At 37.2% G+C, this 25,550-nt stretch overlaps 1 protein-coding gene across 1 annotated transcript; it reads right to left on the bottom strand.

The window, feature by feature from the left end:
• Positions 1 to 18,851: 18,851 nt before the first annotated feature.
• On the bottom strand, positions 18,852 to 20,700 carry LOC143610783 (uncharacterized). The gene is made up of 2 exons (XM_077085168.1): positions 19,333 to 20,700; positions 18,852 to 19,136 (listed from the first exon to the last, which is right to left on the bottom strand). The coding sequence occupies exon 1, from the start codon at positions 20,601 to 20,603 to the stop codon at positions 19,533 to 19,535; it is 1,071 nt and encodes a 356-aa protein (XP_076941283.1). The 5' UTR covers positions 20,604 to 20,700; the 3' UTR covers positions 18,852 to 19,136; positions 19,333 to 19,532.
• Positions 20,701 to 25,550: the final 4,850 nt, after the last annotated feature.

Here is a 25,550-nt window from a genome sequence, read left to right as displayed (position 1 = left end):
CAACTATATCAGTTTATAATATATTTTATTTCTATAACCTTACAAATATTTTATCGATACCTAATTTTACCCTATGACCATATAATTAACTATTAAGGGCACTAGCTTATCAAATGTCACTAAATTAACAACGATAGTTTTGAACTAATAAAATTTCAATGAGATATGTTAACTGCTTGATAAATGTTGATATTATAAGGGGGAAATGTAAATAGAACGCATATAATAAACAACTAGGTTAGTACCCCGTGTATTACACGAGCTGAAAAATGATATAATGTCAATAAAAAAATGTTTGCATATTCAATACAAGTTATATGTGAAATCAAACATGAAGTATATGTCATAGCATATGAAACAATTATAATTATAATATATATTAAACCAATTAAATAGTACTCGTAATAAAGTATATGCCATATCATAGTCATAATTGGTTTAATTGAGCTAATTAATAAATATTAAATAGTAATAACTGCATTAATTATTATATCGTTTAACATAAATATTTATTAAATTGAAGAATAGTAATTAAAAAATTAGTTAATTGGGTGGAATATGTATAAATAAAAATTGATTAGTTGGCATCCCATGTGAATAACATATTTGAAGGGTATGTGAAAAACATGTTTTGCTTTAATAGATTAGTTAAATGAAAGGAGTTTAAATTTCATAATTTTGTACTTGCCTTGTGCTTAATACAGGGTAACTATGTTTTAACACATTTAAAAAGAGTATAAATTGCTTGAGAGTTGTAGCTTATAATGGTAGAATTGTAATGTTAAAGCACACTATGTATCGAGAGTTGTAGCTTCAAAACAACCAGATCTTGAGAAACTAACCATGAATAGTTAGATGATAATAATTGAACATGCATGAAAATCTCAATATATTATAACATGGACACACTGTGAACAGAAATCTCTATAGCATAGCAACTCAAAATAATGAACGTCTCTAGCAATAAGAACTCTTCTCGTCTTGAACAAGATATTTGACACTCTTTATCAAGTCTCATTTATTACTTTTTGTTGGTCATTCATTCACTAACTAATTACTAAATTTCAATTGGAAGGTTGATTACAAGAAGATATCAATACACTTTACGCATCACCACCACCAATTATGATATATGTTTCTTTTTTTTTATGGTTGGGTGTTGATTAAAAAAATTGCATGTTTATATTTATGTTAAAAATATCATGTCCTAAACACATGATCAATCACACAACACAACACATAAACGACCTATTTACTTTGTAACATGTTACACAAATCACGCATTGTTTTGTTCTAGTTTACATGAGGGATATTAGGCTATAAGAAATGTCTCACTTTAAATATCATCAATGTGTTTTAGCAATTAATGGTTGTTGATGAGAGGATAACTCTACATTTAAGTATATGCTCGAGTGAGAGTATGAGTGAATTCGGGGCCAGTTTCCATCCAGGAAACCAGAAACAAATTTGTGAGTTTCTCGTAGGCAAAACAGACAATATTAGTGGTACGAGAGGTTAGTAAAAACGGTATCAGGGCTACTTATGTTTGATTGTGTTTACATTGGTGGGGGCAAATCTCATCGGGGACGATGAACTCAGAAGAGGGTGATTGTAACACCTTGTGCAAATTTCACACAATGATGTTTTATTCACATGGGACATACCGTAAGGAATGGCCGCTCCATTTATCACAACATGTTATAGGCACAATGCTTGTGGATGAAAGGAGTACTATTTGGTTAAATGTGTTCGAGTGTGAGCAATCTATGGATGAGTGAGCTTTGGGTAAATTTATATGCATGTAGGATCCTTCAATGGGTAAGACCCGACCCTTTTACCTAATAACCTATCCGGACCCTTTACCCCTTTAGGAAGAAAATGGTCGGGTATAAATAACGGTTTCAAAGGTCCAACCCTTTACCCTTTAAGACAATAATCAGAGAATAATTATACTTTCATTCAATAACATAGTAAAGTCTAACTTCGAATTCGAAAGTTTGTTAACCATTTGAACTTATGCAGATAATATTCATATTCACAAATTACATGTAGAGAACAATTCAGTTATTTCCATATATATGTTTCCAATAAGTAGTATGACATTTTATTTTTATTTTTCTTAGTAGTTGGGAAATTTCGTATGAATCATATATGAAATAAAATTTCTCCTAAATTTCAGATTAATCACGAATTTGATGTATATCTATCTAGAAACTAGTAAACGGGTCAAGGGTTTGAAAAATAATAGGATCCTTGAAACCCTTTTACCCATTAAGAGAAATTTAAATACCATTAACCCTACCTATATTTTATATCCAGGTCTAATTAAGGGTTTTACGAGTCGAGTAACCGGGTTTCAAGGGTCCGACCCTTATCTTGCTTGTGGATGAAAGGAGTACTATTTGGTTAAATGTGTTCGAGTGTGAGCAATCTATGGATGAGTGAGCTTTGGGTAAATTTCTATACAGGCAACACACATAAATAAATATATAAATAAATAATATCACGATCATGTTATAAACAAAATTTGTGCAAGTAGGGATGACAATAAAACCCGAACCCGATGGGGAAACCCGAAACCTGACATAGTTGGGACGGGTAATTCCCGACCCATTAGGGTTTGGGATTAATTATGAAAATTTTCGTGGGTTTGGGACGAGTTTGGGATTTATAATATACCCGATTACCCGACCCGATTACCCGACAACTTTAACTCATTTACCCGATTACCCGATTATATACATTAATATTATCCCGGTTATAAAAATATATTGAAAAGAATTAAAAAAATATTAACGGGCTACGAACTTATATCAAAACTGTCTTTTGGCGGGTCCCGTTAGGACCTCTCCTTTGTTTCCTTGCTTGCGGACCACGAACTTATTTAGCATACCAATTGTACTTGTCATAAATGATTTTTTTTATTCTTTTATTAAGCTTAGTATTTTCACATCTTTAGAAACTAAGATGTATAGGTTATTTACCAAAGGGCTTGTGACATACAGTGGTGTCAACGAGTATACTGTATACATAATGGTGTTCCTTTTCAAGTGGCGAGAGTTGGAGTTCATAGTAGACAACGCGTAAATTCAAGAGTAGTATTTACGGGTATGAGAGTAGTTGTTTTAAAAAAAATATACAAGTATAAATTATTTGATTTAGAATATAACTATCTAAGACGAGTATAACAAATGTTTAGAAAAATACATGTAAATGTATAATTCCTAAGTGTTGTTTGAGAAAAAAATAAATCTTAAAGAGTGTATTACATAATTTGTGGGTTATATGAAGTTATGGTGTTTTCATAATTTGCTTTATTAACATCAACCTAACTCGAGTGGTTTTGACCCTAAACAACTACACATTTAAATACGTTTTCTCTATAAATCTCATACAATGTTTTGTCGATCACATGTATTTATTTGTTGAGGCGGGGTGGGGTGCGGAGATAGCATTAGCGTCTTTTTCTTTCTACTATAACTTATATTAGTGACAAAACTAAGACTCTTACAAAATTCAAATCAAATAGTCAAAACATTCAACTTTTTAAACTTAGGCCACAAATATGTGATTATGGTCAAATATATGGACTATTTGTATAATTAACTCATAATAATATTATGCTTGAGTATTACAAGAATAAAAAAATACAAATGTATTTAAATATGAATGTCTATAAAAATGATTGTGTATGTACGAATAATTGTTTTAAAATGGGATAGCACTTTGATAAACGTCTAGATGGAAAGAGACAATGGATTCATCCATATAAATGCTGGTGGTGTACGTAGATGGTCCCTGTTACAATAATTGCATATCCTTACGGTGTACACAAGAAACACGGATCCGATACTTTGGTAAGAGTCCTGAATCCAATGAGTCCACAGAGTAAAATACGATAACTACTAGCACAGTATGAGCACAACTTCCCAAAGTCCAATGACTAGAACCTGCAAAACAGACACCGTGAGTCTCGTTACAGGAATGACAAGAGAGGGGTCTTCCTGTAACCACCATCCGGCGTGAGAATCAGTAACGTTCGTAAAGGGAGAAAGTACTGAAGTACAAAAGACTAAGAGTAGCCAGAGTATCTGTAAGTAAGAATACCGGTGAGTGAATGTGAATGAATACCTCATACAGGTTGACAAGGTATTTATAGCCGCAGGAGGTAGGAAGGTGATTGGGCCAGCTGTCCTCTTCTAGAAGATCTTGATAACTGCCTGGACGTGTGTCCTCTTATGATAAGTTGAGCTATACGTCCCATGTGCATGGGTATAACAACCTGAACACGCGTCACTTAATGATAGGACGAATTACACCCTGGCCATGTGCACGGTTATAACAAACTGGCCATGTGTCCTTCTTTCATTGATGGGCAAGTCACGTACTCCTCAAGTAACAATCTTGGACGTTCTTCTAGAGTTATTGACAGCTGTCTAGTTGACAGTGCCCTCCGGTCATATTGGCGGACGGATGTCTTGTCCCGCTGATGACTTCTGAGGGTGCCAGGATGCTTCCGCGTGTGGTACGAGGATGTTCTTCCTCTCCCATGATATGAGGGTGATCCGAATGTCCCGCGGGTGATACATGAGAGGTTCCTCAATGACCAGCGGGTGGTACTTAAGGGTATTCGGGTCTTTTTAGTACCCTACCTCTATAAGTCCCCCCAGTCCAGTGTTTCTTCCGTGTGAAGTCTTTATGCGGGTGAAATTCTGGACTTAATGTATTTCGGGGGTTTTTTGGACTTTGAAGTTAGGTAGAAAATATCTTCTGTTGGTATAGGTAATCATGAAAAAGGACAAGTTGACCACACGCAGGCGCGTGAACAGATGATGGGACGTTTATGCCGGCTGTCACTGTACCCGACTGCGCTGCTTTTCTCTTTATCGAATTTCCCGCGTAACGTGGCGATTGGTGATTAGGCGATGAGTTTCTCTCTCCACTGTTCATATCCCATCGCATTAATTGCGATGGGTATAAAAGGAAGAGAAATCTTCTAATCGAAGTTTTATCGCCTTTGTTTTCTAATTACCTTCATTGCTTTCTTTTTGATAAAGCATTGAACTTTCTCATATATCTGTTTACCAAATTCTTCTGCGATGTCGAACGTTCAAACTGAAGTTGACGAGATAGAAATTTCATGGGACTATTCAGAATACGAGAGACTGCTAGAGACGTATGACATTCCACCGGAGTGGGAGCCGGAGTTTCCTTCAAGCAATCCAAGCGGACACCAAGACTGCGGACGCTGAGGCGGGACCTTCAAAGAAGAAATGAAAAACCCATCGTCCCAAGAAGCCACAGTACAGTCTTGATGATCGCATTGACACGGTAGAAGGTATGTATTACCCTTGGGGTTGTTTACTATTTTGGGCTGTTAACTAAGTGTAGTTTTTTGTGTAGATCCGCTAATCTTACCAGAGGATATGTCTGAGAGGTTGCCTACTCCAACTCCTCAGACAGAAAGGCAGCCTCTCCTTCTCTAGAAAGGGAAGCGGGAAACAAGCCTCTTACTCCTCCTACTGAGTTTGTAGCGGAGATCGACCAACGTCTCCTCCGACTGAAACTATTATATAAGAGAGGATGCCGAATCCTTTGGTTGAAACTTCAGCGGAGGGACCCGACAACCAGTCTGGGACCGATAATCGTTTCGACTATCTTTTCCAGACTGGGAGTATTACTGGTGACCAGCAGACTGATCATGCTGTTAATGAGGAGGATTCAGGACCGATGAGTCTCCTCTTTGACCTCCTCCTCAACAATCATCGTCTTTCCAAGTTCGCCTAGAACCTTCAGGTTCCCGTTATTATGGGGACGCGAACTTGGGTGATAAGCACGATTTTTTTGTCCCTCCATGGGACATTACTAATGGGTCCCAGTTCTCCCGCATAAGGTGCTGTCAACGTAGGCAATTCCATCAAATATTTTTTAACCTCCAAGAAGGCTTGTTCCGCTTCCGCGGTCCATCTGAATTGTGCTTTCTTGAGGCAATTTCTCAGTGTTGTACAAAAGGATAAGACTTGGCTGCATGATTCGCCAAGAAACGATTCAATGCAACCAAGCGACCATTGAGGGTCTGAACTTCCTTGAGGGAGGAAGGAGAAGGCATGCGGGCTACAGCTTGGACTTTATCTGAATTAGCTTTGAATCCCGCACCAGTGACAATTACTCCGAGGAATTTTCCTTCCTCCATACCGAACGAACATTTAGCTGGATTCAGCTTCATGTTGATGCTCATCAAGGTTTCGAATGTCTCTTCGATATCCCACAACATCTGGTCTTCCTCAACACTTTTGATCACAATATCGTCTATATAAACTTCCAAATTTCGACCAATTTGTCCTTTAAACGCTATATCCATCAACCGTTGATATGTGGCACCCGCATTCTTTAATTCGAAAGGCATCATTTCGTAACAAAAAGTGCCTTGATCGGTGCAAAATGCTGTTTTTTCTTCATCGCCCGCAGCTATGCGGATCTGACGATAGCCTTTGTAGGCATCTAGGAAACATTTGAATTTGGATGGTGCCACCGCATCAACTTTGAGATCTATTTCGGGCAAAGGATAGCAATCCTTGGTACACGCCTTGTTAAGATCCTTGAAATCTATACACATCCGCCACGTCCCGTTGCTTTTGGGAACTATAACCAGATTGGCGACCCAGGTTTGATACTGAATTGGTCGGATGATTCCAGCCTGTAAGAGGTCCTGAACTTGCTCATTCATTGCTTTTGTTTGTTCCGGACCCATCTTAGGTTGTTTTTGAACGATCGGTGTAAATATAGGGTTTACCCTCAGTTTATGTTCCGCAATGCTCCGCGGGACACCAGACATGTTTGCGGGCTGCCATGCGAAGACATCAATATTTTTTGACAACAACTGCTTCAGAAAAGTCCTTACTATCTCAGAGATAGCTGGTCCGATTGTTACAGTTTGATCAGGAAACTTCTTGTTCAAAACCCACTTTTCAGGCTCAGTTCGTTGAGCCTGTTTTGGAATCTTGCTGGGCTTTGAACTCTCAGTTGCAAAGCAATGTCGATTGACATGAATTATTGCCACGCCGGTGGGTGTTGGAACTCCTACCGCTCCGTGAGCCGTTGGCGGATGAGCATTGAAGTCACCAATGGCTTCTCGTCCGAGGATGATGTCATGTTTCGATGTTGCTGGTAGAACTAGGAATTCGACCTCCTCAGTCCTTAAATGAGTTCCATCGCTTAGGGTGACTGGGAAAGAGATCACCCCTCGCGGATGCATTATTTCCCCTCCAAACCCCGAAACTGGAGCATGGATGGGTTTTAATCTTTCTTTGTCCTCCTCGTCAAGTTGTTCAAAGCATTGTTCGTACATGATATCCGATGTACTCCCAGTGTTGAAGAACACATATTGAGAACGGTAATGACCAAAGAGGGCGGTAATGATCCGGGGGTTCTTGTTATTGGGTCCGCCCTTCACTCGTGGAAAAATTACTGTTCCATTTTTCCATTCCTCTTCGTCATATTCTCTTCTCTTTCCTCCCGTATTTTGTCCGCCTTGGATCATATGGACGTTCAAGTCCTTGACTTGTTTTTTGGATGGGCCTTGGTTTTTCCGTATGGGAGCTTTACCAGTCCCGGGCTTCCCATCTTTCACCAGGTGTCCAAGTTTTCCGGACTTCACAGCCAACTATATTTCGCTTTTCAAAACATTACAATCGTTCGTGTTATGACCGATGTCATTATGAAATGAACAGTGTTTTTTGGTATCGAGGAATGACCTCCTCGTGAGTGGTTGTGGCTTCCGGAAGTTCACGTTCTCTGTGGTGAGAATTTCAGCGGGAGTTTTTAAAAGAGGAGTCCATCTGTGAGGACCTCGACTTGAGGGTCCTGTTTTGTTCTTATTGCCGATGAGGGATCTTGCATCAAACGGTTTTGATGCCTCTGTATTTGGCTGAAGTCTTGACCAGATTGGCCCCTTTGCCTGTTTATTGGGTCGTGGAGTTTGAAACTCAACTTTGAATTTCTGTTTCGAGCTGTTATTCCCCAATATTTTTTCGGTGTTGGCGAATAATTTTGCTGCAGTCATAAGATCGTCCCACTCTTTTGGCATTCCATCCTTACCCGTGAGTGTGCGGATCATCTCATCACGTTTGACATTCTTACAGATGGCACCGCGAAGCATGTCCTGGCTGATCCCACCAATATTTAGGCTTTCGTCATTGAACCTGGTGATGAAATCTTCTATGGACTCATTATCCCGGCGGATAACATCCAGATTTTTTGATTGGTCACAAGTATGCTTCTTTTGTTGGCTGAACTGTTGTGAGAACTTCTTCACCAGATCATCCCAACTAGAAATTTGACCATCAGGAAGTTTTTCGAACCATTCCCTCACTGCCCTTGTTAGTGTTAATGCGAACATATGACACCAATAAGGGAGCGTCCATCCACTCACTCCGCCTACCGCCACGAAGTTCTGCAGATAATCACTTGGATCAGTCATGCCATTGTATCTACCCACCGTTGTAGGTATTTTAGCATTGACAGGAAAGGGTGCTGTCGCAATGCTAGCTATAAATTTTGACTTCTCGGCAAAGGCTGCCGGACGGTATGGCTTGGTGAAGTCTTCCTCAGCATCGTTGTGATACTCGATATGACGGACGACATCACGCGGACGACTGCTTCTTGCCCTTGAACTCATCCTGCTATAACCCATATGGAAGCTATCTTCCGGGTGATAGGTTGAGTCATAACTGTCGTATTCGTCCAAGTAAGAAGGCATCCACATGTCTATGCGAGGACGAGGGCGTAACCTTCGTGGTTCAGTGAAATCTTGGTCAGTTTGTTGACTGTAACTAATTTGACTTCCTCTCACCGTTGGAGGAGGAGAAAGAGATCTCTGAGGAGACTCTTCGTATGTCAAAGCACGGGCATGATAACGTTCATTACGTACCCTGCGCTCATATTCAGCCACCAAACTTTCCTGTTTCACGCGGAGCCATTCGTCCGGAGATAACAGTCCTCGAGATCTGGACTCATGACGATGAGATCTCGCTAGTTCAGAATCTCCAGAATCGTCTTCTAGATCCAGAACTGATCTAGTACGGCGAGTCTCTCTCGTAATTCGTCCTTGACCTGCCAAATTGGAACCCTCCGAAGCCGTAACACGTCCCAAATAGGTGGGATTTGTCCAGCCGGTACAACAACACGCTCAAGGGTACGTCCTTCCGGCGTTGCACCGGTGGCACATGAACCCGAAGCTAAGCCACGTGCAAAAATACTGGAAGCAAAACCCTCAGGTGCATCAGTATTATCAACACGCGGTGTTTGTTCAGGAGTTCCTGTCGGCCCCTCAGGAAGTTTACTCATACTTTAACCGAACCAAAAAACCAACGGAGAAAAAATTGTGCAGTTCTAACACCAAAACGAATGGGGCCAATAAAGAAGCACGGATCCGTTCTCCTGGTATGGGTCCTGGATCCAATGAGTCCACAGGGTAAAATACGATAACTACTAGCACAGTATGAGCACAACTTCCCAAAGTCCAATGACTGGAACCTACAAAACAGACAACGTGAGTCTCGTTAAAGGAAGGACAAGAGGGGGGGTCTTACTGTAACCACCCTCCGGCGTGAGAATCAGTAACGTTCGTAAAGGGAGAAAGTACTGAAGTACAAAAGACTAAGAGTAGCCAGAGTATCTGTAAGTAAGAATACCGGTGAGTGAATGTGAATGAATACCTCATGCATGTTGACAAGGTATTTATAACCGAAGGAGGTAGGAAGGTGATTGGGTCAGCTTCCTCTTCTAGAAGATCTTGATAACTTCCTGGACGCGTGTCCTCTTATGATAAGTTGAGCTATATGTCCCATGTGCATGGGTATAACAACCTGGACACGCGTCACCTAATGATAGGACGAATTGCACCCTGGCCATGTGCACGGTTATAACAAACTGGCCAGGTGTCCTTCTTTCATTGATGGGCAAGTCACGTACTTCTCAAGTAACAATCGTGGACGTTCTTCTAGAGTGTAGTTAGTTATTGACAGTTGTCTAGTTGACAGTGCCCTCCGGTCATATTGGCGGACGGATGTCGTGTACCGCTGATGACTTCTGAGGGTGCCAGGATGCTTCCGTGTGTGGTACGAGGATGTTCTTCCTCTCCCATGATATGCGGGTGATCCGAATGTCCCGCGGGTGATACACGAGAGGTTCCTCAATGACCCGCAGATGGTACTTAAGGTATTCGGGTCTTTTTAGTACCCTACCTCTATACACACTTTGATTATAGCTTCCTTTATCAAGTCCAAATGTTTGGTTAAATGCGTAATATGTTAATAAAAAAAATTATGTTATTGAATAAAAATTGACGGCATATGACATGTAAAATTTATTTGCAATTATGTTTTTACTACACAAAGTGGTGATGTGGCGGCAGTGGCACCCAACCCCCACCCCCCTCCCCAAAGGGAACACCTTACCATGGTGTTTTTACTCTCAAAATAGATCCAACAAAGATAGAAACAAGCACCAAACTTTCAAGTAAATGAATGTATGTGTTTTAAAAAGTTAATCCAAATTTCATGTTTACTAGTGAAGATTGTAAAAAAGATATTTTTTGCTAGACTTCAAAGCTTTTTCATTAATATTTAAGGTGCAACCAATCAAAGAAGGAGATATTGTACCGGCATAGTTCATGATTTGCTGATGATTTCAGGTTGAATTTTAAGAAAGATAAACATGATTTAAAGAGGTAAAAAAAAAGAAAAAAGAAAAGAAAATGATATTTGAACCTCCGTCAACTCTTTAGAAGACTGCGGATTTACCAAACACTCACATTTGATTTTTGGTTTGTATATTGAAAATTATTATTGTGGATTCATTGATCAAAATATATTGGGGTAACCAAAGTTTTCATACCGTACACGCCATATAATTTTAAAAAATCAATGGACTTGTTGACTGATGGTCGGGAAAAAGTCGTGTATATTATTATGTTATTTGTTTAATTTTAGTTTAAATATTATGTGAACTTTGGTACTTCAAGCGTGTTTATGTGTTTCAGGATACTTGACGTTAAGGACGCTTATCGGGATGAATTACGGGCTTGGAACGAAGATGTAGAAGACTCATAATGATTGGCAAGCTTTCCGATGCAAAATAAATGAAGAAAATGAAGAAAATTCTGTCAGATGCCCTTAGCGCGGCACTAAGGGAGTTTAGAGATACTCTAAAGACTCACATCAGGAAAGCAGACTTTAGAGACGCGCTAAAGTCTCACCCCCTGGACTTTAGCGCCGCGTTAAAGTCCTCCAGACGGGAAATTAAAACCTAACTATATTATATTGAGTTTTCAGCCCCCATTCGACCTATCCTTCATTCCTTCAACCAAGTACAAGCCCTAGGACGATTTTCCACCATCCCGAAGCCTCCGGTTCATCCGTTCATCGCATGATTTCATCCTCTCATCAGATAAGCGAATCCTTTGTGATGCCGATGTCAGGCTAAACCAATGTATTCACTTTAGGCTAGGGTTTTGTGTAAACTAACTTTGATCAGATTATATGTTTTGAATGAGTATGAACTTGATTGATTGTTTTAATCTGTTTTACATTACAAATTGATTGTTTAAACAGTTTATGATTTTGATTATCAAACTTTGCATCACTTTTCTGGTTGTGTTCATCACATGTAGGGTTAGCTTTTATGTCATTGAACCAGTAATCGTTAGTCATTGCTTAAAATTGGTTTTCATATTTTAAACTGGTAATTGGGTAAACCGGAGTTCAGTTGTGTCAACAATTCGGTTAGGGTATCGTTTATCCTCACAACCCAACTGTTAGGTTTAATAATTACTGCGCAATTAATCTTATGCATCTGTGATTAGTCGGTCATCGCATTACCTGAACCTGAAGTGAATCGTTTTCTCATTATTGTTTACAAACTTTTCCAAGTAACCGCGTGTATTTATTAAATTATCTTTTATAAAACGCTTGACCTCGACTGTCCGCCTAGAATAATATTTAATAGTTATGAACTTTACTTGCACTTTCCACTGATTCCCTGTGGAGACGACCTTACTTACCCGTACTAGTTATAGGTATTTAAGCTTTATAAATATTTGTTTTTGATTAGAGCAAGACATCTACATCAAATGGCGCTGTTGCTGGAGAATCAACGCGCAAAGTGCTAGTTTAGCTTAGTTTTTAATTTTGTTTTTAATTGTTTCTTCGTTGATTTTACGCTTGGTATTTGTGTGTCTTATGTGTGTAGGTAACTCAAGATGACGTGGAGTTGGGTCTATGACCCACATGAAGGATATAAGGCCGTGGAGGACGATGACTTGTACCCAACACATTCATATCATGGCCCACCTTCACCAAACTCTCAAGGCTTCTACGAGTCAGATAACCAAAGGAGCTTCAACCAACAGGGTCGCAACATGCGGTACCAAAATTATTCATCGCCTCAATCTGATTATAAGGGTTATTTTGGGTCAACAACTGGTAACCATGAAAACTCGTATCAAATCAGTTCTCAATCTCAAAAGAGAATTAATTGTTACCAGTTTGAGGATGATTCGGAGTATGATAGTGAAGGGTCCAATACGCCAACTTTTGTAAGTTATCAAGAGGAGAATGACTACTACTACCATGAACATCCTCAACCAATATACGAGGAAGTCCCTCAACATTATAATCATGGTGGTACACATCAAAGAATTTGTCAGCAAGATCAAGAAGTGATAGAAGAGGTGGCTCAAATTGAATGAGAACAAGAAAAGTTGGTTAGTGGTGCCGTGGTGGATGATGAAGTGATAGATGAGCTTCAGGGGATTTCAGAGCATGAAGTGGAGGAAGAGGTTGTGGAAATTAATACCACACCAACTCTTTCAATCATTAAAGAGTCAAAAAGTACAATGGTTGTGATTGAAGATGATAATATAGAGGGAGAGAGTTCAAATTTTTTAGGTCATGAAGTTGAAAGTTTAGACCCGGTTGAAGACATAACAACCTTTGAAAGACCGGTGATTGAAGTAAACTATGTGAATCCTAATTGTTCTCCCATACTAGTCACATTGATTAATGAGGTTGGGGGAAATAGTGAAAGTTCAAGAAAAAGAAAGGCGTGTCTAGAAGACCTTGAGCAAAATTTGATGAAATGGCCTTGTATTCGGTATACACGAGTATTAACCATGAGAAATAAGGTGTGGGTCCGATATGTCAATTACCGAGCTTACACGGGAAACTCGGTGGGAAAATGCTCGGTTCGGCCCCGATCAATATTTGATGTTTCAAAGATAAGAAAAGGTGTGTGGGCCAGGCGTGTTCGTTACCGAGCATATGTTGGAAATTCTGAAGGTAAATTTTCATTCACACCGACCCATAATTGTTTATCAGACATCTTGAACATAAAGGAAGAAGCGGAGCCGAGGTGCATCAACTACCGAGCTTTTACATGGAATTCGGTAGGGAAGTGTCCGCTTAGACCACCGTAAACGTCATACCAGGTAACGGTCTGGCTGAAGACCTTAACAAAAACTTAGCGCTAACCGGGAGGCAACCCGGATTTTATTTTCAATTTGTATTTTATTTTAGTTTTTTTTTGTAGTTTGTTTAACCGTTATATTTCAAGCGTGTCATTGTAGCAAAAGTCAAGTGTGGGGATGCCACACATGGAAAAGTCAGAGTTTGCAATGTTTTGGTGAAGAATCATCTTAACATGAGTTGCAGCTTCCTAAGGTGCGTTCATACTTTGCTACGGTTGATTCAGTACGTGTATATTTTGTGTTGTATTTGAACTTTGTGGGTGTTGTTCACTATAAACCCTCACGAGACCTCATTCGTCCACCCGGGCTACCGGGGGTTTAAAGGGCTTGTTGCATACGCTAAATGCAATCGTGATTCCTACGAAAGTGAGTTAGGTCTTTTAATAATTTTACTATTTTAACAAATTTAATTAGGAAATGTATATAACTTGGCTTGTTAATTAAAATTAATGGTTTTGCAAATGATATAAAAGACCTATCTTAACAGTTGTGAGAAGCGTGCTTCTACATACGTGAGAGTTTGCAGATTCTGTTGAGTGAATTGAGGAGCCGGGTTCGTTGAGCGCAAGCACGAGTGTATTTGAGTGGCTTATTTTTCTTATCAGGTGATTTTGTTTTCATAATTCGTTTTGTTTTATTAGTTTTATTGTTATAAGTTTAAGTGTATAGTTGTATAATTTTTAGGACCATCACATTAAACCCGGTTTTAAAATTTATAATCAGTAAAATTTTAACCCCGTCCTCGTTAATGTTCTTTTAAAAGTTATATTTTTAAAAATTGAGGACAATGGGCTCAAGTGTGGGGATGGGGGAAAATTGAAAATTTTGGCCTTAGAGTACATTGATTGTGCGCAAAAGCCGGAATTGTAACTTGTTAATTGCTAGTATTAATGCCATGTAGAGGTCTTTGGTCATGGTCAGTTTTTAAGCTTCTCGAAAGTCTTCCCATGCAAATGTTTTTCAAAAATTAGACAATTAAAATGAACCGTTTAGATGGGGATAACGAGTCATGGGGACAGATACACATGTTTCATGTCGGCAGCCTAATTCCTCCGGTACGTGTGTAAGATTTGCCTTATATATAATACGCATATAATATATAGTATATACACATGTCATTTGAGTGTCATTATCGAGAGTAACCAGTATGTCCATGATATCTAGAACTTGGTTGTCTCATGCATTTCGAGATCTTAATACCACCACCTGTATGGAGAAATATGACGGTAGAAAACCTACTTTATATTGGCCTTACATATAAAAATAAAAAAAATAAAATAATACTCCCTACCCTACATTATCCCCTAAGAGCCAAGTTTGTGCCTTTTGCCTTTCGTTTGTTTAACCCACATTACAAACCGTGTTTGCCTTGGCCTTTATTATTTTTAACCCTGTGGATGAAATTCGGTATGTCAAGAGTTGTATATAAGTTGTTTGTCTATCATAGTACCCAATGTACGTATGTCTCGATTCAGTTGTTTGTATATATTGATGTTAGTATTTGTTTAAAAAAAGAAAAGAAAAGAAAAAAAAAGAGAGAAAAAAAGAAAGAAAGAAAAAAAGTTGGAAAATCAAAGAAAAACTCAAAAAGAGTCATGTTTGAGTTATTGTCGTTTGTAAATAATAGTGAGTGAGTTGTTTGTTTGTTTGAATAAATTGGGTCTCATCCACCATAAGTTACTAAATAAATCCGCTTCCACACCCTAACCTAAGCCACAACAAAACCCTTAGTTCTATTCTCAATGCAACCGGTGGGTAATGGGTGGAGATATGACTTGCTTCCAAGCTTATTACATTGTGTTCAAACTTGGTATAGAGGGCAGAGAGATACTAGCACATTTTTTGCTGGTCCAGATATTAAACCGAGAAGAGAGATATTATATTATGAGGGGTATGACCATGTGTGCCTTAACCAGAAACAAAGTACACTTGTTTGGGCGGTTCTATAGTTTTAAATTGTAATATTAAATTATTTGGTGGGTTATCAACCTTGACAGTGTCAGTTCTTGGGAATTGGGTATGACCTTATACCTCACTAACATTAATCGTGGTAATTTATGAATCATCGATCGAGGTGTATGTGTTGCATGAGAGTTTGCTTGAGGTCAAGCAAAAGATAAGTGTGGGGATGTGATGGTCGGGCAAAAGTCGTGTATATTATTATGTTATTTGTTTAATTGTAGTTTAAATATTATGTGAACTTTGGTACTTCAAGCGTGTTTATTTGTTTCAGGATACTTGACGTTAAGGACGCTTATCGGGATGAATTACGGGCTTGGAACGAAGATGTAGAAGACTCATAATGATTGGCAAGCTTTCCGATGCAAAATAAATGAAGAAAATGAAGAAAATTCTGTCAGACGCCCTTAGCGCGACGCTAAGGGAATTTAGAGATACTCTAAAGACTCACATCAGGAAAGCAGACTTTAGAGACGCGCTAAAGTCTCACCCCCTGGACTTTAGCGCCGCGCTAAAGTCCTCCAGACGAGAAATTAAAACCTAACTATATTATATTGAGTTTTCAGCCCCCATTCAACCTATCCTTCATTCCTTCAACCAAGTACAAGCCCTATGACGATTTTCCACCTTCCCGAAGCCTCCGGTTCGTCCGTGCATCGCATGCTTTCATCCTCTCATCAGATAAGCGAATCCTTCGTGATGCCGATGTCAGGCTAAACCAATGTATTCACTTTAGGCTAGGGTTTTTTGTAATCTAACTTTGATCAGATTCTATGTTTTGAATGAGTATGAACTTGATTGATTGTTTTAATCTTGTTTTACATTACAAATTGATTGTTTAAACAGTTTATGATTTTGATTATCAAACTTTGCATCACTTTTCTGGTTGTGTTCATCACATGTAGGGTTAGCTCTTATGTCATTGAACCAGTAATCGTTAGTCATTGCTTAAAATTGGTTTTCATATTTTAAACTGGTAATTGGGTAAACCGGAGTTCAGTTGTGTCAACAATTCGGTTAGGGTGTCGTTTGTCCTCATAACCCAACTGTTAGGTTTAATAATTACCGCGCAATTAATCTTATGAATCTGTGATTAGTCGGTCATCGCATTACCTGAACCTGAAGTGAATCGTTTTCTCATTATTGTTTACAAACTTTTCCAAGTAACCGTGTGTATTTATTAAATTATCTTTTATAAACCGCTTGACATCGACTGTCCGCCTAGAATAATATTTAATAGTTATGAACTTTACTTACACTTTCCACTGATTCCCTGTGGAGACGACCTTACTTACACGTACTAGTTATATGTATTTAAGCTTTATAAATACTTGTTTTTTATTAGTACCACAGGATGTTCTTATATATAATACTTGAAAATATTAGATAAATAATGTTTTAAACTTTGAATACTTATCCTGTGTGATTAGTGATTATTTTAAGAAGAAGTTGCAATATTTAATTAAATTGATATATCTCTATCTCTATAATTATTTAAAACAATTAAAAAATCATGATTGTAGTTTTCAAAATAATGAAAGAATTCAGATTTACAGGAACAATCATGGCAGACGAGCTGACCAGATTAAATAAAAAAACCGTTATTATAGCTTAATCATATTAGACCATTGATTTCTTTCTTAAAAAAAATTTACTTAAAATAATCTATTGATTTATATTTAGGAAAAACTGAAAAATCAAATCACTCACATTTAAATTAGTTAAAAGTGTTAAATAATGAATATCTATAATTTGATACACCCCCTGTGATTAGATAATTTCATTTGAAAAGTTGTTGAAATATTAAACACATAGTAAACCATGATTATTTTCAAACTTATATAGTTATATATGTATTAATAAGGAAAAAGATATAATTTAATACTTGATTTTAAGGTTTAAAACTAATAATATTCGTATGATTAGAGTTTTAGTAAGAAAACCAGAATTGTAATTTTCAAAGTTTCAGCTAAAACTAATAATGATTTTGATATTTACCTAAAATTCTCTTAAATTTAAAAATATTAAATAAAGTGATTTAATAAAAATGTTAAAACTTTGCACATTAAGCAAAATATAGTCAACACAAATATGAATAACGAAAAAACAAACAACTAATGGTATCTTAGTTATGAAAAAAAAATACATAATGAATAGTTTTAAATAGCTAGTAAATCGTGATTGTAGTTTTCCATATAAACAAAGAATTCGAATTTTTAGGAAGTATTGCAAATGAGTTGAACAGATCCAAAATAATGCTTGTTGAATTTATGTTTTTGAAAAAAGGCTAAAAAATGAGAATGACTAAGGGAGTGACAAGTGATACAAATAAGTAGTCTTTTATTATAGGAAAATTGGTTTTAAATACTCCCAACTATCATGTGTTGGCAAATAACGGGCCCAACTTTACATTTGGCTGGTGATGGTCCCAACTAAAGAACTATTTGTTTTTAACAGGCTGCGACTAACAGATTCATAACTCCATTAGTATTATGCTGAGTTGGCCATCCAGCTGTTAAAACCCATCGGACGTGGAACGATTACGTGGCCATCCAGCTCTTTATAAACATTAGGTGATGTAGTTGAACAAAATCATAACCCTAAAATCATCCAATTGAGAAAACTGAAGAACCCTAAAACACCAAATTGATGGAATTGAGCTCTCAATCGTCTTCTTCATCTCGTTGGAAGAAAAACCCTAAAAGGTTTAAGCTTGATTTTGATGGAAACGTCTACTGTAATCACGACATACTTGCAATTCCTAGAGTTGCTGGACATAGAAGTGTTCGTAATGGGGACGAATTCTATGGGTGCTTGCTATGGCCGGTAAGTTCACCGTTTAAGTATACTGTCAAAGATGATTTGATTAGGTTTTCTATATATGTTTAATGTAGAATGAGGACTGTAAATTCTTCATGTTGAAAGAAGATATTGATGAATTCTTGAAGACACATCAACGATGCAAATGCAATGCCAAAAAACAACAAGACCTTGAAGATATGAAGAAGGAAAATTTGAAGCTGCAGAACTTGCTTTTGCAAGAGGAGAACAAGAAATTGAAAGAACAGTTATTGAAAAACAACAATTGGAAGAATCAAAGTGTTTTAGGTTTAATAATTGTTACTATAGCAACATGGTGGATATTATATATGTGATCTTTTAATGTTTGTTGTTAAGGTAGTTGTCAATGTTTGTTGTTGTTGTTGTCAATGTATTCAATGAAAAGTCAATGATGTTTTTTGAGTAGTATGGATTAAAAACATGTTTGTTGTTTGTTGTTGTTATTGTACAGATTGTGTGTTATTGTTCAGAGTGTCTGCAACATTTTGTGTCTGCAACATTATGACCATGTTAAGTATAGTGTCTGCATAAATGATCATTTTGTGTCTGCAACATTATGACCATTTTGGGTCTACAACATTATGCTCATTTTGGGTCTGCAACATGCCAAAGACTTTTGCATAAATGACCATGGACATAGTTTTTGACCAAACACAACCATCACTAATTCAACCAAAAAAAAGACTTCTGCATATATCACCAATTAGCAAACACAACCATGACTAATTCAAACATTTGACCCTTCTGCATTTTACCAGCTGCACCAGCTATATGACCATTTTACCCTTATGCATAAATCACTATTTTTACACTAACCATGACTAGTTCAAACAAAATAAGCATGACCATTTTACCCTTTTAAATTTAACCAGCTACACCAGTGAACAATGTTAACAAATAATATGACCATTTCGCCCTACTGCATTTTACCAGCTGCACCGGTAAAATGACCATTTTACCCTTATGCATAAATCACTATTTTGACAGTAACCATGACTAGTTTAAACCAAATAAGCAAACAAAATAAGAATAGCATGACTAATTTAAACATAATATATAATAGTTCAAACAAAATAAGCATCACATGCTAGGTTTACCATCATACATACTTATTCAAAAGCTAAGTTTACCATCATACATACTTGTTCAAAAGATAAGTTTAACAAAATACATAATAGTCCAAAAGAAAACATTAAGCATCATTCCCTTAAGCAGCCTTCCCTTTGACATTTTCCTTTGTGCTTCCTTTTGTCCTTCTAGATGGAGTTGACTGTTGTGGTTGACTTGATTGTGTTGGTTGAGTTGATTGTTGTGATGCTTGGGTTGACTTTTTCTTTGCTTGATAGAACCTGCCCTTTGGTAATACCCTTGGCCTCTTAGAACCTGACAATTGTTGTGTTTCTTGTGTTGACTTTTTAGAAGCTTGTGTTGACTTTTCAGAATCTTTGGTTGTCTTTTTAGAAGCTTTGGTTGACCTCCCCTTTGGCCTTCCCATTGACCTTTTATCACCACCATCTTCAACATTAGATTTACCTTTACCCTTTTCAGGGCACCTTCTTATGTTATGTAGTGTTGACTTGCAATAACTACAACTCATCTGAACTCCATGCTTTGTCAGCTTTCCCGGCCTCTTGGGATCTTCATGTGGATCTTTCTTTCTATTTTTCTTTGGTCTTCCAGGCATAGCTTTGACTGGAGGTGGGTCAAGAGGATAATCAACAGATGGCCAATACTTTGCACTAGGCAAAGGTGGGATTGTGAATACATAAGACTTCAAGTACTGTTCCTTAAGGTAAATTTCATGAACAAACTGTTCTGAATTACTCCCAATAAACCCTGCCACTGCACAAACATGCTTACATGGTATACCAGATAAGTCCCATCTTCTGCAAGTACATGTTTTGTTAACCAGGTCTACTGAAACATCATCATAATCACTTACTTGGAACATAGTAGGGGATGATGGGTATACTCTACATTTGTGTGCCCAACTTTTCTGTTTATCAAGCTTCAATTGTGCCCTAGGATACACAACCACATCTTTATTCAACATTTCTGTGTGCCTTGTAGTCAGCCTACTCATAACAGACACCCTTATATCCCCTAACTTGTCAATGATGTGTTTTGATCTAGCTTGAATAATTGTTCCATTGAAGGTCTCTGCCATGTTGTTAACTATTACATCACACTTTGTTTGAGTGTCAAGAAAACACCTTGAAAAACATTTAGGGTTCTGTTTGATGAAAGCATCCAGTGCATCAGTTGACAGTTCTTTCATATCCTTAATAGCATTATTGTAATCAGCTTCATTATAAGCCCTGCAAGCCCTCCAATAAACCTCCTTATACGCTTCACCCTTATACTATTTTTTCCAATTTGCATAAATATGCCTTGCATAATTTCTGTGCTCAGCATTCTTCCACACCAAATGTACAGCATTAATCAGTCCCTGTCACATTAAAATTGTTAGAATATATATATGTAGTTGTGACATTTAAGATAATATAGACTTACCTTCTGTTGGTCTGAGATAAGTGTCCAACCTTTTCCACCATCTGTGACCTCTAAAGACTTACCTAGCTGATCCATAAACCACTCCCAACTGTCATTGTTTTCTCCTTCAACAACTGCACATGCTAAAGGATACATTTGGTTATTTGCATCTCTTCCTATAGCAGCCAACAACATACCTCCTAGAAAGGTTTTAAGGAAACACCCATCTAAGCATAACACCTTTCTACAACCTTCTAGGAACCCCTTCTTCACACCATCAAAACACACAAAGAACCTGAAAGATGAATTTGGATTGATGAAGATGAACATAAAAAGTTATCTAATAATCATTATGATGAATATGAATCTGAAAAAAGTCTCTAGTGAAGAAGATGAATCTGGATTGTCACTAACAAACCCTGGTGGGACAGTTAGGAGTTCAAATGTTGATGATGGGTTTGCATTCCTTAAGGCTGCTATGTATGACCCAAGTTTGCTGTAATGATCTCTCATTGAACCATGAAGCTTCTTATGTGCACAACTTTTAGCATTATAAGCCATCCATTTATTAATGATAACCTTATATTTTTCTCTAACAGTTGTTTGAATGTCTGCAGCAGGCCAATTAGGTTTTGCTTTGAACATTGGCAAAAATTCATTAGCTATAAAGGTTAAAGTTAATTGCCTATTCCTTGTCATGTTCCTTTTGGCAATTGTGCTTGATTTTTACTTGTTTAACAACATAACAACTTTTTCCTTTATGATATGAGCAAAACAAAGAGAATGGACACCCTTTGACACAGCTGATACCTACTCTCACACCTCCGCTCTTGTTATTGGAACTAATGGACAGATTTCTACCATTTGTGACAGCATATCTCCTAACAGCCTCTTTAAAAGCATCCCTAGTAGGGAACCTTATTCCAACAACCCACTTGAAATTAACCCACTCAGTTTGGTTATCTACAACTGGAACATGTTCTTTATACTTTTTCCCTCTTATGTTATCATCTTCACTCTCTCCAGGTGAGTGAACATCAGCATCAGAATCCTCATAGCTACTATATGTTTCTAAATTACTAGTTGCATCACCAGATCCTATTAAACAATCCTCAACCAAATTACCAGTTGCATCAACAGAGTCTTTCAAACAATCATCAAGCACCTTCTTTTGTGATGCAATAGTTTCTTCATTTACTTGTTTTATTGCAGCAACTGAATCTCTCCACTCCTCATCATCTGTATCAGATCCTTCATCATCATCATCCAAATTTACTTTATATGATTCATCATCAGAATCATCACAATCTTCATCTGACTCATCTGAACTGTCATCAATTGGTGGCACTTCAACTTTGGTAGTTGGTGGTACTTCAATTTGTGGTACCTTTTTTCTTGTTGTACTTCACAGGGCTTAAACTAGATCCAGATTGTCTTATGTAGGTGATTGGTTGGGATTGAGGGTTAGTATGCACTTTTGGATGAGATAGAGGGCTAGTGGGCTGAATAATGGGTTGGGCTTCAAGGTTATTGGGCTGGGTACTGGATTGGGCTTTATTGGGTTGGGCTTCAAGGTTATTGGGCTGGGTACTGGCTTGGGCTTCAGGATCAATAGACTGGGGTTTAGGTTTTCTTAGCTTTTCTGTTTGAACGTATATAACAAGAGATTCATCAGCACCAACCAAAGATACCATCTCATGTAATACTCCATCACTATTTATCGATTTCACCCGACCATCACCAGGTATCAAGCAATACCAGAACATATCTTCCTTCTTTTGATTTTCATATGAACCAAAGTCCATTGCATAACCTAGTATCTCAAAATACGAAAGCTTGTTAACATCTAATCCTAATGATGTTTTTCCCCCTACATACCTTAATTTCGGAGGATTAACATCAAATTTCCCATCAGTATAGAAGATGATGTTGATAATATCTCCCATTCCAGCAGAGCGAGAGAGAGATCGATTGGATTTAGGGCTTGTTCTTCTTCTGGTTAACTAATCGATCGATTGGATTTAGGTCTTGTTATTAGGGCTAAAAGATAATAAAAATACCAAAATTATCACTTGATGTTTATAAAGAGCTGGATGGCCACGTAATCGTTCCACGTCAGATGGATTTTAACAGCTGGATGACCAACTCAGCATAATACTAACGGAGTTATGAATCCGTTAGTCGCGGCCTGTTAAAAACAAATAGTTCTTTAGTTGGGACCATCACCAGCCAAATGTAAAGTTGGGCCCGTTATTTGCCAACACATGATAGTTGAGAGTATTTAAAACCAATTTTCCTTTATTATATATGTAGATGTTCTTCAAAGGTTTGTCAAGATTTCACTTTTGGTTCTTATTTTTATAAAATTACACCATTGGTCCAAACTTTTACGTAGGATAACAAAAATAGTTTCTGAATTAAAAGGCTGTTAAATTTATTCAATGCAAGTTTTGAGCTATATTTATTTTGAATTGAAGGTCATAGTACCAAAAAGACAATCGTAAACACATTTACTATTCCATGTGTGATATGGTTGTGCCTTTTTAATAAGTACATGCGGATATTACATGTTTAGAAAACCAATAAATAACCTAGAAAGCCTATTTGGTTATATCTTAACCATCAATGGTTCTCTCTAACTAGATGGCTATTAAATTTGTGAATGCAAGTTTTGAGCTATATTTATCTTTAATTGAAGGTCATGGTACCAAAAAGACAATCATAATCACATTTACTATTGGGAAAATTCTTAAAATGGCCCATTCATAGAATGTGTTTCCAAGTTTATCCCCACTAATTCAAGTTTCCAACTTTGTCCCTTTGTTATCTCGTCGCCGACGACATGATAGCGAACACCGACGATGCGTTACTGAAACAAATAGGATAACGACACGTGACTGGAATCTGTGTTGACGATGCGTTATGTTGCTAACGTAGGGTAGCGGCGATGCGTTATGTTGCTAACGTAGGGTAGCAACGATGCGTTATCACTAACGCATCGTGGAACCCTTGTGTTGTCATAACAAGGTAGCAACAATATAACGCATCGCCGCTACCCTACGTTAGCAACATAACAGATCGTCAACCTTATGTTATACGTAACGTAGGGTAGCAGCGATGCGTTATGTTGCTAACGTAGGGTAGCAGCGATGCGTTATCCACTAACGTATCGTCGACGGCCTATTCCGGCCACGTGTCGTTATCCTATTTGTTTCAGTAACGCATCGTCGGTGTTCACTATCATGTCGTCGGCGACGAGATAACAAAGGGACAAAGTTGGAAACTTGAATTATTAAGGATAATTTTAGAAACAAATTATTTAAATGGACTATTATGGGAATTATGTGATATAGTTGTGCCTTTTTAATAAGTACATGCAGTTATTATATGTTTAGAAAACCAATAAATAACCTAGAAAACCTATTGGCTTAGATCTTAACCATCAATAGTCCTCTCTAGCAAGTTATATAAACAACATGTTTACGTAAATTACATAAATTGCAGACAAGATATGATTTATGAGTTTATGATTTGGTCTTTTAATTCATGCAAACTGCATGTTTTTGATGGAAAACCATCACTACTAGAATAAGAAAAAAGTCTATTGATTTAAAGTCAAGAGATTATAGCAAACGCTTAGAAACATATATCCATTGAAACTAGTTATGGACTTATGGTATTGGTGATGTTAGAGATCATTGAATCCTAAGGGTGGGAGGGTGCTCTAGTAAGTAGTAAGAAACACAATTCTATAAGAATTACAAAAGGCGTTATGTTTTGAATTAAAATGAACAAGTTTGATTTGATCTCACTATTAAAGATAATATACTAGACAAATATCATATCTAATTATCTAAACCATAACTTCTTAGAAAATTTATTTTCTTTACTAGAAATATTTCCTACATAAATAAAAAATGTAAGTAAACTACAAATGAAGCAAAACTGCCCCCACTCTTACCAAAGTTCAAACCACCTTTTCCCCTTTCAATATTGCATTCGAGGAAGGATAAAATGGAATGAAAGCTCACAACGACAAAACATTCTCATTTCTCATACCTAACTCATTGCAACATTTTCACACAACCTTACCCTATCAAACAATCAAACTCAGTAGTTGTTAGATGTGGTAAAATAGGTGAGTAAACAGGATTAATGACGCCAAATTGCGTTCTAATTCAAAATGGGTAGATTTATTTTTGGCACAAGTCATGTCTAGGGATGTAAATAAATTTTAGCTGGTCGTTTTGTTAACTTTTGTTCGTTTAAACTTTAAAGAAACATATATATGTGTAAGGTGTTATTGTGTTTACATCGATATAAACGTCAAACCGTCAACAAGTTGTGCCGCTAGTCCTTTTAGGATATCAAAACAACTCTTAAAAATAACAGTTATAGATTGTGAGGACATAACATTACAACTCATAACCCGTTGGACATGACTAACTAGCTCTAATGCTTTACAACCTCAGGCGCTAGGAACCAAATGTATCAAACACAAAGGGCATAAACACGTATTGATAGTCAAGATACACTTTCTTATGTTTGGTCACTTTGCATGAGTCAACTTTTAATGCAGTTTGACCCATCGTAAAAACTCTACGAAAATAGAAAAAACTTAACTAATCGTTCATTCTTTTTTTCTTAAAAAAAAATAGAAAACAAAAATATGGTTTAATGCAATTGTATTCATCTTTTCTAACCTTCAGAAAATAAATAAACAAGATTTGTT

This window comes from Bidens hawaiensis, unplaced genomic scaffold, assembly GCF_021521415.1.
Source record: "Bidens hawaiensis isolate Kalapana, Puna unplaced genomic scaffold, B.hawaiensis_p1.1 tig00028012_1, whole genome shotgun sequence".
NCBI classification, from domain to species: Eukaryota; Viridiplantae; Streptophyta; class Magnoliopsida; order Asterales; family Asteraceae; genus Bidens; species Bidens hawaiensis.
This window is presented reverse-complemented; position numbering and strand designations above follow the sequence as displayed.

Bases quoted from the DNA above. Each gene is read 5' to 3' on its own strand.
- LOC143610783 (XM_077085168.1), bottom strand. From the start codon at position 20,603: ATGAAAGAACTGTCAACTGATGCACTGGATGCTTTCATCAAACAGAAC.